The 19,141-nt window shown below is 42.3% G+C and overlaps 1 protein-coding gene across 2 annotated transcripts; it reads right to left on the minus strand.

Annotated features, from left to right (window-relative positions):
• Positions 1 to 295: 295 nt before the first annotated feature.
• MPHOSPH6 (M-phase phosphoprotein 6) lies at positions 296 to 15,110 on the minus strand. 2 transcript variants are annotated; one of them, XM_070613928.1, is made up of 6 exons: positions 14,193 to 14,283; positions 13,087 to 13,281; positions 12,412 to 12,524; positions 3,800 to 3,890; positions 1,447 to 1,541; positions 296 to 1,008 (listed from the first exon to the last, which is right to left on the minus strand). In XM_070613928.1, the coding sequence occupies exons 3-6, from the start codon at positions 12,519 to 12,521 to the stop codon at positions 876 to 878; spliced, it is 429 nt and encodes a 142-aa protein (XP_070470029.1). In that variant the 5' UTR covers positions 12,522 to 12,524; positions 13,087 to 13,281; positions 14,193 to 14,283; the 3' UTR covers positions 296 to 875. The 2 variants fall into 2 exon arrangements, with proteins under 2 accessions (XP_070470029.1, XP_008529297.1); XM_008531075.2 differs by lacking the exon at positions 13,087 to 13,281 and having other exon boundaries at positions 14,193 to 15,110.
• Positions 15,111 to 19,141: the final 4,031 nt, after the last annotated feature.

Raw genomic sequence — 19,141 nt, forward strand, 5'->3', positions numbered from 1 at the left:
GCGCTCCGCTGTGGTGGCCCAGGGTTCGGATCTTGGGCATGGACATGGCACTGCTCGTCAGGTCATGTTGAGGCAGTGTCCCACATGCCACAACTAGAAGGACCCACAACTAGGATATACAACTATGTACAGGGGGGTTTGGGGAGATAAAGCAGAAAAAAAAAAAAAAAGATTGGCAACAGCTGTTAGCTCAGGTGCCAATCTTTAAAAAAAAAAAAGTTACTACTTGAATAAAAAGTTCCAATACTGAATTAGACTAAAATTATTATTTGAAAGTATAAGAGAACAGAGAAAGTACATGAAAACAGATATTTATTATAGAATAATTTTCTTTTTTTATTAATTAAAGGCTTTAAACAAAAAACCATAATTTCACAAACTGACAATGACTTGGTAGAATGCAAATACTTCAGGGTGGAGAGGCAGGGTTGTCCTTGATGAATTTACGTATAATCAATTCTCACAACATTTGATTCCAAAAAGTATGCATGAATTGGCTTGACATGATTAATAATTTAAATATAAACATAAGGCAATTTAAACATTGGTATTATGAGTCAATTCAAGGTCAAAGACTGGAGAGCTATATTAAAAAAAACCTGAGGTCAAAAAAAAATCTTTAGGAAACATGGACTATATTCCTATGTACATCTGAAGGTCTAGGGCTAAACATCCATTCGTGATGAACACCAGCAAGCAAAGGAGGCATAACAGCCACCACACAGCTGTTTCACAAACAGCGTGTTTCCAAAATTATACATTTCTTTACAAATAAACATTACAATATTAATAACTATGGAGAAACTATCAGAATGCGTTCCAAAATATGCTAACTTTCACGAGGCACCCCCGAGCCGTATCTTTAGGCATCCATTTCAGTCTTGGGGCTTTAAGAACATCTTCTTTGCTTTCATTGGTTTTATGTCTCCGTTTTCATCTTCTTCATAATTGGCACGGTCTCTTTTTTTGGCAAACTTTTTTCCAATTGTCCCCACCAGGGTCTCATATCTGTCAAGATGATATATAACACAAGTTTAATTTCAAATAAAAAAGGTAGGAATCAAGTCTTGTCAAGAACATCAAACTAAATACGCAACAAAGATAAGAAAAATCAAAACTATGATTAAAAGAAACTGCCTGATTTAAAAATTTACAAATTTCTCTACAAGTGATTAAATTCTTAACTGTTTTCTGTTTTTGCATTATCCTAAATAAACTGAGAGGTAAATTTTAAAATGTGTGTAAGAAGCAACACTGCAAATGAGCCCTCAACTGGCAGCCTGTGACAGGTGTAAACGCACCCCAGGTCACGTCAGAGAAAGCAGGTCATCGTCCTGCTGGGCACTCCCTTTACAGCTACTGCAGACTGTGGGGCAAGAGGAGCACGCTTTGGGAGGCCAGTGAAGGCTGCGCCCAGGTTGTAACGCTGTTCCAAGTAATGGTTACCTTCTGGCCATTTCTTCATCTGACACATCGAGCTCCACAGTTTCATCTTCAACTTCCTCTGCTTTGTTCTTACCATTCATCTGAAGCATTAATTTCTGAAAAGTACATCAATGCTGACTATTAGGGCTGGAAAGGGCTCGTTAAAGGAACTAGTGTTAATGTATTGGAAGGCAGAGAAACAGAAGTCACCGAATCTACAGGACTAGCCAAAATTTCTAAGAGATTCTCTGTAATACTTTATTCCGCAGTGTGCTAACAGAAGTCAGCTCTGAATTAAAATAATAAGATAAAGCCCCATTAGTTAATACTTACTGTTAATGAATTAAAATTGCATTTTAGATGATAAATCTTATCAGTTACTTACATATGAAGCAGGCACACTGCCGACACACTCTAGAGAGGGGGCCAAAGAAAAAGCAAGCTTTCAGATTCCCTCTCAATTTCCCATCTTCGAGTCAAGTGGAAGTAGTACCACAGTTCAAAGTAATTTTACATGGACTTTTTGGTTGGGGGGACAGCAAATCACTGGATGGAAGAACTGGAAGACTGGCCCCAGTATAATGAGAAGGGCCTGCCTCATCTTGAAACACAAAGGTGGATAACACATCTTGTCTGAGGTCCACGTGTCATGGGTCTCCCCTCTGTCTATTTTTCTCACATTAACCTTTTCTTGACAGTTACCCTCTGACAGACTTTTTTGTTTTTAATGTATAATACCTTCTTTATAGCAAAATGGGATGAGGAAGGGAAAGCGGAAGAGAAACCAGTATCGACTAGCTTTTCCAACGTTTAAAGGACTGTACCACAGTTACAGAATATTTATTGAATAAACTCACTCCATGTAGGTGTCAAACACATACAATATAAAAAATGTGTTCTAAGTACATCCTGTTTATAATAAAGTAACTGCTGTCAAGTTGTTATCACTCTTTTCATAACCAGATATACTGAACTTTTCTCACATTTTAAGGCAGCTCAGATCTGCAAGCCAAACAGTTAAAAACTTTCTCCCAGGAGAATGTATTCAGTGTTACAGAGTGCCAGTGACTAAAGCTATCTTCTCATGAGTGCCCACATCAAATTCTCAGGGCCACATCAACTCCTTTTCCCACATACCAGACATACTTTGGAGTGCTTGCCTAGCCACAACCCCAGTCTCTGGGTGTCACACACTCACACTTGTTGCTTTTTTCTCCCACTTTACCCCAGTGCCCTCTTTCCTCTTTTCAATCTAAAGCTTTAATGAGGCCGAAGCGGGGAAAGTATGTATTAAAAACAAACACTCTTAGTGTTGATTTTGTGTAAAGTAAATATAACAGGTTAATTATCATACCCCCTCAAAAATGGGAAAAAAAAGAAAATCAACCTATAAGCTTTAAGTAAACTCTGTCAATTAGCTTGGTTAATGGTGGCTCTCTACAGGTATCTTTAGAGAACTGATTTTCAACCAGGGACACTTTTGCCCACCAGGGACCTTTGGCAATGTCTGGATATATTTTTTGTTATCACAGCTGAGGGGTGTGTGTGTGTGTGTGTGTGTGTGTATGTGTGTAAGAGCATACACACATGTGTGCACTATTGGTATCTAGCAGGTAGGAGGTAGAGGCCAGGGATGCCACTAAACATCCTACGATGCACAGGACAGCCCCACCACAAAGAATTATTGGGCTCCAAATGTCAATAGTGCCAGGGCTGAGAAACCCTGGCTTCAGTGATAGTTGCAAAACTAAGGCTTTACAACATAAACCTCTATTTGTTTGGTTAAGTACTTGATAGGATGGCTTTTAATACATCGGCCAGAGTTCTAATAAATATTTGTTAAATGAAGGTCTGAGCTTCTCTATAAACCTGAGGTAGGAAAATTCAAATGAATAGCTCAGTTATAAGGTAAATATTTACTTTTCAAACAAACTTTCCAGAGGATTCATTTAAAAATCTATTTACAAGCTTGGATTAAAACCTGTCCATTAAAAAGTCAAATTACTCAATTTTTAAGTAAAATTTTTCCACTAGAAAAGATACATTTATAGATGCCAGAAAACAATTTTTCATAATAGCATTATATGAATAAAATACTGATGTTCTTGTAAAAGACCCGAGATGAAATTCTAACACTTCCAGTGGTGCTGTCAGGGACGGTATACCGCTCTATTAAATTGTCTACTCAATTCTACCATAAAACTAGACTGCAGCGCCTGCAATTTCTTTAAATAGCTATGGCGATATTTCAAGACTTGTTATTTTCTACATAATAAGGAGAAATGGCACCTGGTGGGAAAAAACCTAAACCCAATTATTAGCAGAAAGAATTCAACTGGAAAAACTTTAAATTTGAAGCAATTATATTTAATACCTCAACCTCAGGATTGAATCCTCTGAATGACATTCTTCCATAGAGAAGATCTTCACACAGTGAGAAACTTTGCTCTTCTATTATGAAACTCCTAAATGGGAAAATAAACCTATATTAATAGCATGTCTACTTATAACAAAGCACAGCCAATAAAACTCAAGATTTCAAATGAAAAATGAATCTTAGGGTTATCAAATACAGCAAGATTTCTAACTCAGGGTTAGAAATAAAAACCGATTAATTTGGCCAGCAAAGGCATTAGGAGACAAGAGCTGCAGGCTGGAGGCACAGTCTCTTATAAACACTACATTCGATTTGCATCAATGCCTACATAATGTAGACCTGAAGTATTTATAATAAACCTGAATCTTCCAAACCTGAAGCAAAGTTCCTCTGACATTTACACGTCTGACCAAGTTCTTATTAAATTTTCATTAAATATCCAGAAATGACAGTCCTGGGCAGCTTTAAGCGAGTGTATTAGTCAGAGCGCTTAGCTATAAACAATAAAGACTGACCCTAGATGCCTTAGCAGAGAAGGAATTTACTGGAAGGATACCAGGTATCTCATAGAATCACTGGGAAAGCTGGATGAGCACAACTGGAAAATGGACAGGGACATGGGTGGTAGGGGGTCGACTCAAAACCAAAATCACGCTACAAAACTGTCCCAGGAAAAATGACGCTGCTGCTGACAGGGCTAAACACTGGACACCGGACGGCACTGAGGAGGCCACTGTTGCCCTGGAAACAGGATGCAGGCGCAGATGTTTTGGTCTCCAAAACGGATTCTCTTGAGTCACCAGTGCCTGACTCCAGTCCCAGGTAAGCATATCTGACTACAGTCTAGCCATCAACCGGAAGTATGCTAGGAAAGCAAATACTTGCCCTCTATGGCTTCTTTCGCAGAAAGTTGGCTCTGCTTCTTGTCAAGATTCACTCATTCCTCCACTCACTCAGCCAACACTTACTAAACCCAACTGTGTACCAGGCACTGTTCTAAGAAGCTGAGGAGACAGCCACAAATAAGAGAGCCTCTGCTGTAAGAGATTACATTCTACAGAGTACTGCCAGATAATAATAAAAGATTTATACTATGCCATGGATAAAAATGAAGCAGGTTATTCCACTCCTGGCCATCAGGGAGTAACTGGTACCAAACCAGCTCTCCTACTGCAATCAACTATAAAACAGGATGAATAGGAAGCAACTATTTTCAGACAATTAACAACTCAAAGTTTAGGGCTGTGATGCCGAGAAGAAAACCAAATGAAGTGAGCCCCATGAATGTTTGCCTTCTGACTGGAGAAATTTCTAGACTGTGGAGCAGGGAACAGGAGCCCAAACAGAGTCCAGTCTCACTGAACTGAAGAGACAAACTGAAGCTCAGGGCTACAGAGGTGGCTGAAATATACGGGTCCAGATAACAGAGCAAAGGAGATAAGCAAAGGAATTCTGGGAGCTGCATATTGGGTCCTCTTGAATCTCTGGCCAGATATTAGGCTGTACCTGTGAAGGGTGAGTCCACAGTGTCAAGGGAAGAATAACGATTTTCCGGAGGAGAACAATTACCTGGTGCATTAGTTTCCTAGAGCTGCTGCAATAAATTACCACAAAATTGGTGGGTTAAAGCAACAGAAATTTATGTTCTCACAATTCTGGAAGCCTGAAATCAGTTTCACTGGAACAAACTCAAGGTGTAGGCAGGGCTGCACTCCCTCTGAAGGCTCTAGGAGAGAATTCAGTCCCTGCTTCTCCAGCCTCTGTTGACAGCAAGCATTCCTGGATTGTGATTGCATCACTCCAACTCTGCCTCCATGGACACGCTGCCTTCTCTGTGTGCATGGAACCTCTCTGCCTCCCTCTTATTTATTTATTTTATCTTCTGTGAGGAAGACTGGCCCTGAGCTAACATCTCTGCCCATCTTTCTCTACTTTATATGTGGGATGCCACCACAGTGTGGCTTGATGAGTGGTGTTAGGTCTGTGCCCGGGATCTGAACCTGCAAACCCCAGACTGCCGAAGTGGAGCATGTGAACTTACCTACTATGCCACAGGGCTGGCCCTGCCTCCCTTTTACAAGGATATATGTGATTGTACCTAGGGCCCACTCAGATAATCCAGAATAATCTCCCCACCTAAAGACCCTTAACTTAATCACATCAGCAAAGTCAACTTGGGCATATAAGGTAACACTCACAGGCTCCAGGGATGGAGGTCTAGATATTATCTGGGGGACCATTTCCCAGCTTATCATACCTGGGAACGAAAATTTACCCTGGAACTGTATGTTGAACAAATATAAGACCTTGCACAGATGAGGGAAACGTCTGAGTTGTGTTTACCGGAGTAGAGAGACCAAGGTGAACACCCTGACAGTGAAGAGAAAGGTCACAACTTAAGAGTAAGGCTAATCTACTCCTAGAGTGAAGGCTTTAAAATCTACCCTAACAAAAATGGATCAGGCTGATTGGCATGTAAATTAAGTGCCTAATGGAACAAAATTCAACACTTTATTAAGGAAGACAACAAAATCCAGGTACTCAGCAATATAATATACATAACGTGTAGCACACAATAAAAAATTACTAGACATGTAAGGAAGCAAGAAAATGTGACCCATAAACAGGAACAAAACAAATCAACAGAAAAAGAGAGATGACAGAATTAGTAGAAAAGGATTTTAAAACAAGCCATGCTGTGGTAGGCATCCCACATATAAAGTAGAGGAAGATGGGCACAGATGTTAGCTCAGGGTAAGTCTTCCTCAGAAAAAAGAGGAGGATTGGCAGCAGTTAGCTCAGGGCTAATCTTCCTCAAAAAAAAAAAAAAAAAAAAAATCTCAATGCAACAGAATGGAGCCCAGAAATAGATCTATACTAATATGACATAGTGATTTTTGACCAAAGCATCAAAATAATGCAATGACTGAAGAAAAATATTTTCAATAAACGGGACTGGGACAACCAGTTATCTATTAAAAAAATGAACTTTGATTCCTACCTCACACTATAGACAAAAAAATCAGAGATAGATGAAAATGTAAAAGCTAAACTTACCAAAATTCTAGAAGAAAACACAGAGAATATATTTGTAACCTTGGTAGACAGAACCAAGAAAGAACTAACTATAAAAGAAAAAAAAATTAATGAAACAAAATTAATAAAAACTACTGCTCATCAAAAGACAACATTAAGAAAATAAATAGGCAAGACTTGCACTGGGAGAAAATATTCACAATACATAAATCTGGCAAAGATTTGTATTAAGAATATAAAGAACTCCTATCTGTACAGAAGTATGTAATGTTTACCTCTAAAAACAAAAAAGAATCCTATATAAACACTGAATTCTATCTAGTTAATGATGTGCATGCTGAAGTGGTCAGGGATAGAACGTACTGATAGATGTATAGAAGGGGGAATAAATATCTGATAGGAAATGTTAAAAAAAAAAGATAAAACCACCTCATTTTTGAAAATGGGCGAAAGATCTGAATAGGGATTTCAGAAAGGTAGATATGGAAATGGCCAATAAGAACACAAGAGTTCTTTAACATTATTGTCACCAGGAAAACGCAAATTAAAAACCAAAATGAGACACCGTTAGAATGCTAGAACAGGTAAAATTAAAAAGATAACACAAAATATTGGCAGAACCACCAGAATGCTCACACTTCCTTAGTGAAAGTGTAAAATGGTTATAAGCACTTTGGAAACTGATCTGAAAGTTTCCTGTAAAGTTAAATATATGTCAATCAGATTCCACATTGCAGTTAACTTTTAAGAAACTACTACTTATTGAGTTTTGGAGTAGTACCAAAGAAGAATTATCCAAAAAAGCTACTACAATATTCTTCCCTTTTCAACTACATCATCCGTGTGAGGGTAGATTTTCTTTATATACTTCAACCAAAACAACATGCTATAATAGGCTGAATGCAAGAGTTAAGAGAATCCATCTGTCTTCTATTATGCCAGACATTAAAGAGATTTACAAAAACGTAAAACAAGACCACTCTTCTCCCAAATTTTTTTGTCTTGGAAAACAGTTACTCTTCATTCAAATGTGTTATTTATGCTAACATGTATGAGTTTATCTTTTAAATGAGTATTTTAACTTTAACTTCTCATATAGTAAATATCAACATGATATAAACCATACAAACAAAAGCCCTTTAGTTCACTGGCCCTCTAGTCTAGCTAGTACCTCACTTCCTTCAGGATCGCCTCTCCCTGAGGGAACCTAAATTCAGGCACACATTCTCCTGAACTTTTTGTACAGCCTTTTCCATAAATTTGGGATTCCCCCTTAACTGCTCAATCTTGTTTCCCGTAGAGTACAGCTCATAAAACCTCACCAATCCCCCAAGTAAATCACCTCCCTCAGGAAAGCAACACACATAAGCTGTTAAACAATCGCTTAAGACAAAAGATGGACCCATAGGACAGCGACCCCTAGAGGCCAGGGGTGGATTCAGAGCAAAACAAGAGGCCTCTCAGAGGGCTTTCCCATAGGTTTCCACTGAACACAATTATTTTAACATTAATAAAAAAAGGAGCATAGGTGTTTTCTTATCTAAGTGCATGGTTTCAATAATTAGGAGAATTAATTATAGTTAGCAAATAAGTGAAATATTTCAGAATTTAACTGTAAACATTTCTATATTTTAATTTCTCCATTTCATTAATGAAGATCCATAATTTTAGAGCTAGAACACATCCAGGAAATTATCTAGTTTATCTATTTTTCCAGATGAGAAACTACTGCTCAGAAAAAAATAAACAGACTTGCCTAAAGCCACAAATGACATGCATGGCAAGACCGGGCAAAAACTCGCTGCTGGGCAACCATTCTCTACATGTCTTGCATTTCTGCATTTCTTATGAAAGAGGTACTAATTGCCCGCTTACTCTGGACTGTCTTTTCAAGGATATGTGTATAGTGAACGGCTTTGAGAGATGTAGCTATTATCTTCCTCTAGAGCAACGGGTAGACTTGCTTAAGGCCCAGTATAATAAACATAATATCTCCCTTGGGGCCAAGAGCAAGTGTGCTTGCAGTTCAATATCAAAGACTCAGGTGTCCTAAGCTCTGGACTTGTTAGCTGTGATGCAAACCTACTAGGGTCGTCACATTCAGGTGGGCCTCAACACGTCATCTCCTGTGGGGTATAGGGGACAAGGGGGAAATGATGCAAACGTGATGCTCATGCTGCTTGCTGTGCTCTAATAAAGTTCTTTGTCTCTGACTCAGGCGTCTTGTACCTTCCAGCAGCACCCATGAAACTGTGCCAGGCTAACTTGTTAGTTTCTACATAGGGTACAATCTCAGATCTCATAGTTCGTGACATCCATCAGGCCACAATACACAAACACAAGAAGCACAGTAGCCAAAAATACTTTTTAAACAACATCCTATGGCAAAAGTAATTAAACTGGCTATATCACATACTCTATGCTGGGGCACATGCTTTGGAGAAAAACATGGTAACAACAGCAAAAACCTTTGAGCTGGTAAATTCATCCCTAGGAATTTATAGTAAGCATGTTACAGCAGGTCCCGTGGAAACAGACTCAGAGACACAGTTATGTACAGAAGTTTTATTGGGCAGTCCTGTTTGGGAGATACGCCTCTATGGCAACGAGGACAGCAGGCTTGGGCAGAGCGAGTTGACCTGCAGTGTGGCTACGCTAAGGCCTCGGCCCCTATGAGGAGCTCTGGAGTTAGGAAAGCCCTGCAGTTGTTCCAAGTTGAGGCAAAGCAGCCAGACCCTCATCCCCCTACAAAGCACAGTCACCAGCTATGGGTGTCCCCTAGGGGAGGTATGAACACTGAATAGCCCTGAGCATCATCACTGAATTATAGCCTGGCTGAATGGCAACCTCTAGACTTCCAAAGCATATACACAATTAAATCGCCAATTTCACAGATAGCAGTAACCTTCTGGAATAATTCAGATGACACTACCAAGGAAAGATTCACAAATACAAATGAGCAAAAAAAAACCAGCGGGTGAATTTCATAATATTCAAGTATAAGGAAATACATACACTCCTAACATTTATTGTGCTTTATGACTGGCATTGTGGCAATTGCTTCATATATATTATCTCATTTGTTTCTCATAATGTGTGTGACAGGTGCTGTTATCATACTCAATATACAAATGACAAAAGACAGGTTAAGTAACTTGTCCAAGGTCACAAATAAGCAAGTGATAGATCTGAGTATCACGCTCAGGTCTGCCTTATCTCCAGAGCTCATAAAAGCTTAATTAACAAATCCATTCCACCGTCTCCCTATTTAGGGAGTTAAAACCCCACACCACAAGGACACAGCATTCATTTATGCTCCAGATCTACCTCAACCTGGCTCCCATCCTGTGGGATCACCTTGGGCTGCTGTGCTCTCAAATGAAGGCAGTGGCTCTTCTAAGATGCTGTCTCCAGATTCAGTAAGCACTCCCTCTGCTTGACCCCCCAGGCCTGGAGTGGAATTTACTCCCACTGCACAAGCCACCGAGCTCCTGCACTGTTCTTAGTGGCTTCCTTAGGCCCTGCCCACATGGTAGTCTCAGTTATACCCCCCTCAAATTACCCAATTTGACAGTGTCATCTCTTCTTGCCAACATCCTAAACTGACATTCATACCTATACATAAATAGGATGCTGAGTGACGGCAAAAGGTTATTACTTACTGTTATGGTCTGAATGTTTGTGTCCCCTGCGAATTCATATGTTGAAATCCTAACCCCCAAAGATGATGGTACTAGGTGAGGCCTTTGGGAGGTGCTTAACTCATGAATGGGATTAGTGCCTTATAAAAGAGACCCCACAGGGGCCAGTCCCGTGGCAGAGTGGTTAAGTTCGTGTGCTCTGCTTCAGCAGCCCAGGGTTTCGCCGGTTTCGATCCTGGGAGTGGACCCAGCATGGCTCATCAAGCCATGCTGAGGTGGCATCCCACATGAACAACTAGAAGGACCCACAACTAAAATACACAACTATGTATTGGGGGGGCTTTGTGGAGAAGTAAAAATAAAACCTAAAGAAAAAAGGAGCCCCCCCCCCGCCCCACCCCAACGAGATCCTTAGCCACTTCTACCAGGTAAGGACATAGCAAGAAGGGTCACCAGCTACAAAGAAGTGCTCAGGAAAAGGGCCATTTTGGAACCTCAGATTTCCAGCCTCCCTTACTGTGAGAAATAAATTTCTGTTGTTTACAAGCTATGCAGTCTATGGTATTTTGCTATAGTGGCCTGAACAAACTGAGACATTTATCTCCCTAGGAATGGAATCGAAAAGTCATTTTTCTGGGAATAATAAGCTGTGTTGGGGGGTAAAAAAAAAAAGAATACTAAAAACAAGTGCCCTGCCTTTCAATAAAAGTAACAAAATATCTGGACTACAAAACATCTGGACTACTTTGTGTAAGCTTAGTCAAGGCACAGTTTAGTGCATTACTAGTAATGGTCCCTTCCTACATCACCCCACTCCCAGATAGATACCATCTTTGGCATTATCTTCCCCTTTCTCACTAAAATCTTGCTTCCTCTGAGAAGCAACAGAGATAACCAAGTACCTTCCTTCTATCCCTCCTGGTGGGACACACTTCTATCTTTAGAGAAGGATATCTAACCTTCTAAAAAGGATCCAGAAGAGGTCAGCCAAATGAATGACGGAATATAACATGTTAAAAACAAAAATAAATTTTAAGGTACAGAAAGGAAAAACATCAATGTGCCTGAAGATAATAAGTGGCATCTTTAGTCATTTGACAAGGTTTAATGAACACTACCAGACCAGACGGCTTAAGGTAAGAAGAGCACCAAGGAGAAATGATAAACAACTTCCAGAAGAACTTGGATAAATTTATGAATGATGAGAATCCATTACTCCTTCATTCCAAAGTACTTATCAAGTACCAACCAAGCTTAGAGGTGGAAGAGAAATGATCTAGTGTGCTATCCCAGCTTCAGCAATGCTTTGCTGGGTCATTGGTACCCTCTCTTAAGCTTCAATTTCCTCAACTATACAATGGATGGAATGATAGTAGCCAGCTCTCAAGTCTGCTATGAGGATTAAATAATTAAGACATGTAAAGTGCTTAGCCCAGTTCCTAGTACACACTGTAGATTCAATAAATAGCTAAGGCAATTGGTATTAATAGGAAAAATTTTAAAAAGAGAAACAGACCCAAAACTCCTGACTTGCTTTTAAAAGGCTCAGCCTAACGAAGAACTGTATTACTGAAACCAAACTGGAGAGGCCTGAAATACACACCTAATGTTCGGAACTTTAATATGATAGACAGCACACTACAGATTCTCATAAAAGGGCCCCAGTTATTACTAGAGATGTATGGGCTAGATTTCTTTATTCAATGTAAAAAAAGAACAATGTTATAAATGATGGCCAAGGGCCAGTTAAAATGCATAAATCCAAGTAGAACTCATGCAGGTTGAATAACTCAGAAAACTATTTGCAAGGCTAACTCAAGAATTGGAATAGATACTATTTCTCAGGCTCTGTCAGTGGAACGATGTATCACATTTACAGGGACCTCCCTCTGAATGCCAAAGTGTCATCAATATAATTTCTAATGAACCCACTCTTTCTCTTTCAGCTCCGGCAAATCCAAGTACCAGTGCTCTTCACTAATGATTTTCTTTTCTTCCTCTTCTAGTTGTTTCTTGGTTTCCAAGTCCAGCCCCCTTTGCATGAACTGTCAAAACAAAACAAAATCAGTGTCAGCAACTAATTTTCCCAACTTAGAGGTGAGGAAAATTCAAATAACTTTATTCTTCCACTTGCTGTCGCTCCAGGAATCCCATCTCATGATTGAGGGTGGGGGTGGGATGACCAAGCAGCTTAGCTCTGCCCTTACCAACATCCCACAAGACTAGGAGGGAACCTGCAAAGCACACAAAAAACTAATGTGTACTTCCTTTAAAATACTTCAAAAAGAGATTTATCATAACTTAGTTTTTCTGATTTAATAAAACAGGCAACAAAAAACTGTATTCAATAAGTATCACACTAAATATGTGATACAGAATGGCCAGGGAGGAAGGACTAAGACAAAGACTGATCCACAGATCAGGACAGGCAGGTAGAGACAGAAAGTGAGAGGAAAGAAAGGATGAGACTCAGTACTTTCTGAATCTCTCACTGACCCAGGGAGCTCACTGGTTTTTGCACCTGCTGATCTTGGTGTGCAATGCCCTTCTCGCCCTCTTCCACCCGGCCAACTCCTAACCCTTCTGACATAGCTAAAGCTACTCCACCTCGTGAAATCATCCTTGGTAGCTGCAGGCAAAATCAGCATCTCTCTCCTAGGCTTCCCGTGGTACCCTCAAACAGCCTCAGCACATTTTAATTTCTGGAGCATCTGTGTCTTCTGGAGGCCTTCAGGGCAGGGGCTGTGTCTGGATCGTCTCTTCCATCAGTAGCAGCGTGACGAATGATGCACAGTCAGGACTCTTTAAATGTAGACTGAAGTGAGGCTACCTCTATAAGCCTGCTCTTCATTTAACTATCCTCTGAAATGCTGACTAACTCCATGGCTGCTCTTTATTATAAAATCTTCAGAAGTGCCACTCAAAAGAGGCCAGTAGAGAAAACAGCAGTCCTGCTGCTAGTCTCTCCCCAGCACAAACAATAGCTCTACTTCCTCAGGAGACAGGAAAACAAATCAAGAAGTTCATCACAGCAAAATGATAAAGTATCAATAAAGGAGAAAATAAATCAGAAAACATCCAGAAGCCTCCCAGCAGTTAGGCCTTTTACCAGGGACTTAACTTTCAACCCCGGCACTGTTCAACAGCTTCCCCATCTTCACAAGATAAAAAAAAAAAATCCTTGCTCTGGCCTAAAATTCCTCGCATAGTTGTAACCACTGGCTACTTTTCCAGGCCCATTTCTTGCTACTTGCCTTCCAGACATACTGAATTATTTCACTTCTTGGAAATCTCACCGGATGTTTTGGGTTTTGCCTCTCAGACTTCTGAACTGTATTTTCCCTCTGTTTATGTCGCGATGCACGTCCCCGCCCCGCTGTGCACTTCCTTCACCTCAGGACCACTTCCCAAGGAAGTTCCCGGGGCTCCCGGGGCTTGCAGCTTTGCCACACTTAGTACGCTGCATCCTGCCTGCTTCCTGACGGGTCTGTCTCTCCCATCCGATCGTGGGCTTTGCGAGAGAAGCCCCCGGATTTATAATCCGGTTCCCAGCGCCTAACGCAGAGCAGGCGCTGAGTGAATGAATGAACGCCACCGCTGGAGGCTCCCCGGGGCCTCTCTGGTGCCCCCACGCGCCCGCCGCCTCAGCCCCGGCCAGCTCGGGAAGACTAGGTACCCCTGCCGCCCGGCCCGCCTCCCCCGAGTCCCCGCACCTTCATGCGCAGCAGGTTCTTGGACAACTTAGTCTTGCGCTCGGCCGCCATGCTGGCTTCCGCCCGCCGCCACCAGCCCCGCCGCGCATGCGCGCTGCTGCGTGCGCAGCGGCCGACGTCTTACGTAGCGTGCGTCGTCCCGCCCCGCGACTTCGCCTGAGTTTCTCCCTCCGGAGGAGAGCGTGGGTCGTTCTCGTGTCGCCGCGGGAAGAAGCTCGAGGTGAGGGCGCCGTCGCTAAAACAAGACCCCGACGAGGCCACTGGTGGAGGAGGCCCGTGTCCTGGCCGCTCCGAGCTGTGGTCCGCCTTCCCCGAGGGCTTAGACCGGACCTCTCAGGCGCCGCGCCGGGCAGGGCGGCCACCCGGACCTCGCCGTGCCGCGTCGCTGCCTCAGGCCTTATGGTGAGACCCTTGAGGCGGCTGCCCCCCGTCCCGCCTGGACTGTTCCTGACGTGATGGGTGGCAGGCTTCCAGCGTTCCGCGTCGCTTACGTGGGAGGGCTCGTTTGCTGTTCACGGTAACCCCGTGGGCCGTACTGTCCCCGTCCCCGTGTTGCAGTCGCGTAGACGGAGGCATAGGGCTTCCTGGACGAGCCGTAATCAGTGAGGGAGGGCGCCGCTCACCGGGCGGGCCGGTGTGGAAATCCAGCGGAAACCGTGGGGGAACTCGCCCGGAACGGTTGTGTGCGTCGTTGAACCCGAAAGATCCTTCGGTTAAAGAGGAGAAGAGACGGAGAGCGTCAGAGACAGGAGGACCAGAAGACGACCTTGCGTTCATCTGAAGAATGGGGAAGACGATGGCTCAGACGTTTTCCACACCGTTCACACGGGCCCTGCTTTGGGAGACACCCAGCCGACTGGCGTTTCAGCTGACAGCGTGCACCCTGTGCCGCGTTCTTTCGCAGGGTGCCTGACCTGTGTTTACTTAACCGTCGTGAGAACTCTGAAGAAAGTGTCGTCGTCATAGAGTTCGGGGACCTGGGGCCCACAGAGGTTAAGGGACTCAGCAGAGCTCGTGTAGCTAGTGAGTGTTGGAGCTGAGACTCAAAGAACGTGGTGAAAACGTGGCCCTGCCCATCAGGTTCTCCCAGTGGAGTAACTAAAGGCACGACGATGTCCGCGGTTGCAGAAACTCATTCCTTCATAGCTACATATGAGACCCTGGGCAGATCTCTGGACTACAGGAGTGTGTGAAAACACGTGACCTCGCTTTCCCTAAAATGATGATATGATAGAGTGACTTTTAGGGGTACTTTACATGAGGGGGTCTGGGATGGCTCTTGTTGAGGATAGCGCTAAGGCTTGAAAGTTGAGAAAAACCTCTTGTACGAAGAGTTGGCCGTAGAGCGTACTAAGGAGAGAATAGGAACTCTAAAGGTCCCGAAATGAGAGCAAGAGGAGAGTTGTCATGAGTTTACCAAGTGGGAACGATAGAGGTAATCACGTTATGAGTTGGATTGTGTCCCTCCAAAACCAATGAGAATTTTGTCTCAGGATGTGACTCTGTTCGGAAATAGGGCCTTTAAAGAGGAGATTAAGTTAAAATAGGCCGTTAAGGTATGTCCTATTCCAGTCCGACTGGTGTCCATCTAAGAAGGGGAAAGTTGGGTCCATAGGGAGACATCAGGCATGCAAATGCACAGAGGAAAGGCAGTGTGAAGACAAAGCGAGAAGGCCTCCGTTTGAAAGCCAAGGAGAGAGGCTTCAGAGACTCCAAACCTGCCTATGCTTTGATCTTTAGAACTGTGAGAAAATAAAGTTTTGTTGTTTAAGCCACCCAGTCTGTACTGTTTTGTTATGGCAGCCCTGGCAAACTAATACACCACATAATTAGCTATAGATTACAGTTGAAATAAGAGCCCTATGAGAAAACTCTGGGGTTCATGAGAGGATATAGCAAGGGCACCTAAACCATTCTGGCCCAGAGAAGGAAAGGACTCTTAAAGGTGTGACATTTAAGTGGAGATCTGAAAGGGGAGGAGTTAGCCTGGGGAGAGGCCTTCCATCATTCAGTTTTATGCTACCAAGACTCCCATACATCCTGGGAACACTTTTCATCTTGCAAAACTGAAACTCTACCTGTTAATAGCTCCCCATTTCCTCCTCCCCTGGCAACCATTATTCTATTTTCTGCCTCTGTGAATTTGACTTCTGTTCAGGATTTTGAAAGAAGTTCTGTGGAAGCAGAGGTGAGGAAGTGACCCAGTCTACTGCATGCAGCTAGGAAACAACTGAGATCTTGAAGGATGAGCACATATCTTGTCAGCTTAAGAGGAAAACAATTCCTGGTAGAAGTAAGAGCATATGTATGCCAGCTTAGGATGCTAGAAGCTCCGTACATTTCCTATGGACCTCTGTTGTTACCAGGGTACTTGCACACTGGTTCTGATTCATTTTCTTGAAACATTGGCTTCATGATGTCACTTTCCTGCTTCAAAATTTACAATAATTTATTGTCTGGGATATAAAGGTCAAATTCTTCAACCTACTACTACGTTTTTATTTGACAATGAAAATACTTCTAATTAAAACTAATCCCCATAGTCTCTTCTCACCCATCAAAATATAATAAATGAGAAGTGATTTAAGAGTAATGGTGTAATTTTAATTTTGAATTAAACTCCCTCTGAGGGAAGATAACTCCTTGCTCTCTCTATGCTACTGAATTGTAGAATACAGAGGATAAGTCTCACACTCAGTGGGTCAACCTGCTTTAGTTACACAGCCAAGGAAACATCATTTTGGGGGAGGAGATGTTTCTGTAGGTCTTCGCACATACAGGGGATTCTGAATCTTTTCTTAATGGAATTTCTTGGAAGTGTGAAAAGTTCAATTCTTTCCAATTACCAGGTCCATCAGGAAAAGGCCCCCTGAGTCTCCATTCTTGTAGCTGACCATATCTGAGGTTGTGCAGCCCAGTTCAGCAAGTCTAGTCATATGTATCTACTGAGCACTAGAAATGTGGCTAATGTGACTGAGGAACTGAATATTAATTTTAAATTTAAAAACTGTAGCAGTGTAAAATATTTTCCCATTATATAAATTTTATTGCTGTGGAAAGACTGTGTTTCACTTTGACCTTTGAAAATTTAGTATCTGAGTTGAGATGGGCCGTAAGTTTAAAATATGTACCACAATTCAAAGACCTGGAAAAAAAAAAAGTAAAATATCTCTAATATTTTTTCATAGTGATTACATGTTGAAGTAACAGTAGTTTGGATGTACTGGCTTAAACAAAACCTAGCATTAAAATTGATGTGGATCAAGGCTGCCCCAGGGAGAGGAGCCCAAGGCATCCTGGCCTATTTGCAGATGTGTATGACCTGATTCATATCTAAAGTTATACAACCACACACTAGCTAGACCCCACCTGTACAGATACCATTTTAATGGCTTTTTACATGATCTTTCCTTTGTCTAGTAAAAATAACTCACATACCTATGACTTATAAATTTAGCCTTAACCCTCAACACATTGCAGCTCTTCACTGCCCATGTGTCCTGTCCCTGTGCTATTCTTTGACTAAAGAGCACTACCACCAGAACTTGAGAGTCCAAGATATGTTTCTTTTGATTCCTCAGCTCGCCGAGCCTAAATCATTTCTTCTGGTGGCCCATATCAGATCTTGCTTCACGGGCTTGTGAGCTTAAGTTCTGGTAAGTGCACTTTTCCTCTTTTTGTGCCTTCCCCTTTTTCGAGGATGGATCTAAATTCACTTCATCAGGAACCTTCTCAGACAGCTGTATGAATCCAAGCTTGCTGCCCATGGCTACTCTATGGGGCAAACCATGGCATTCTGCCCTAAGAGAATCAGTACCTTAAGCCTGAGGGTGATGAGGAATGAATGAATCCATTCCTTCCTACCCCTATCTTTAATATATAAATTTTACATGGGCATTGGTCGACCACTTCAGTCGTTAGGATGGTCACCAGTCTCCAAGACTCCCGTGGCAGGTGTCTTTTCCTAAGGCTGGATTGGGATCCCTCCCTATGGCTCCTAACCACACTCCTAACTGTGGGAAAGTCCCAATCGGGACTCTGGTTCAAGAAAAGTACCAAACTCTAGCCTTTGGTTGTGTATGCGAACTCCTTGGGAGAATGGTTCCAGGATACAATTGGGTAGAATGTCCCCCAGACTGGTGGAAAATTCTTCACTGTTTTTCTCTATTCTTTTATCTCTGGGACCATTCACCAGGCACCTATTACTGCCAGGCATAATAGGGAAGATATACAAGGGATGCAATGCAGGGGTCGCCCCCATCATCCCTTGCTATAGGAAACCCACAGGCAGAACAATGGGTAGGATGCTGCCCTAGGTTCATGGGGGAATTTCAAGGTAATGGACCCTTTTCTTTCATCTCTCTTCTTTTGTCTTTTTGCTTCCTAGGACCATGAGAGCTTCTAATTCCATTCTTAAGGACTCACCTTTGGCTTGCCTTTTAAATAACTGGGCAAAATGTGATCTACAAGATCTAAAGAAAAAGAGACTTATTTTTACTGTAATACTGTTTGGCCTTAATATACTCTGAATGAGGAAAATGGCCCATGAGTGGCATCCTAAGTTTTAATACTATTTTTCAACTAGACTTATTTTGCTGCCACCTGGGAAAATGGTTTGAGATCCCTTATATTCAAGCGTTTATGGCCCTAAATCAAGATCCTGAACTCAGAGCGGTTTGTTGCATGTGTCTAGCTTCCCCTCCATCTGGGGTCCTCCTGCTTATGGCAGGGCCATGTGGGGTCCAATAGGACTGTCTGGGCATGCACTTGGAGTGGGAACAGTTGTAGGGCTTTATACCCTAAATCTGGGAACTAGTTCACTGGTGTCTGGTTTTTTTGTGTGTCTGTGTCCCTGTTGGTAAGTAGCTTAAAATTGGCAGTTTGGGGACTGAGTTTCTCAGTGATGGTAATAAACTATCTTTAGAAATTAGCTTGTTTGTTGTGGCCAC

Source organism: Equus przewalskii, chromosome 3 (assembly GCF_037783145.1).
Source record: "Equus przewalskii isolate Varuska chromosome 3, EquPr2, whole genome shotgun sequence".
NCBI lineage: Eukaryota > Metazoa > Chordata > Mammalia > Perissodactyla > Equidae > Equus > Equus przewalskii.

Excerpts from the sequence above, each read along its gene's own strand:
- MPHOSPH6 (XM_008531075.2), bottom strand. The coding sequence starts at position 14,243 with ATGGCGGCCGAGCGCAAGACTAAGTTGTCCAAGAACCTGCTGCGCATG. Across the intron at positions 12,525-14,192 it reads AGAACCTGCTGCGCATGAAG|TTCATGCAAAGGGGGCTGGA; the intron begins GTGCGGGGACTC and ends TTGTTTTGACAG. Across the intron at positions 1,542-3,799 it reads GATTCAATCCTGAGGTTGAG|AAATTAATGCTTCAGATGAA; the intron begins GTATTAAATATA and ends TGTACTTTTCAG.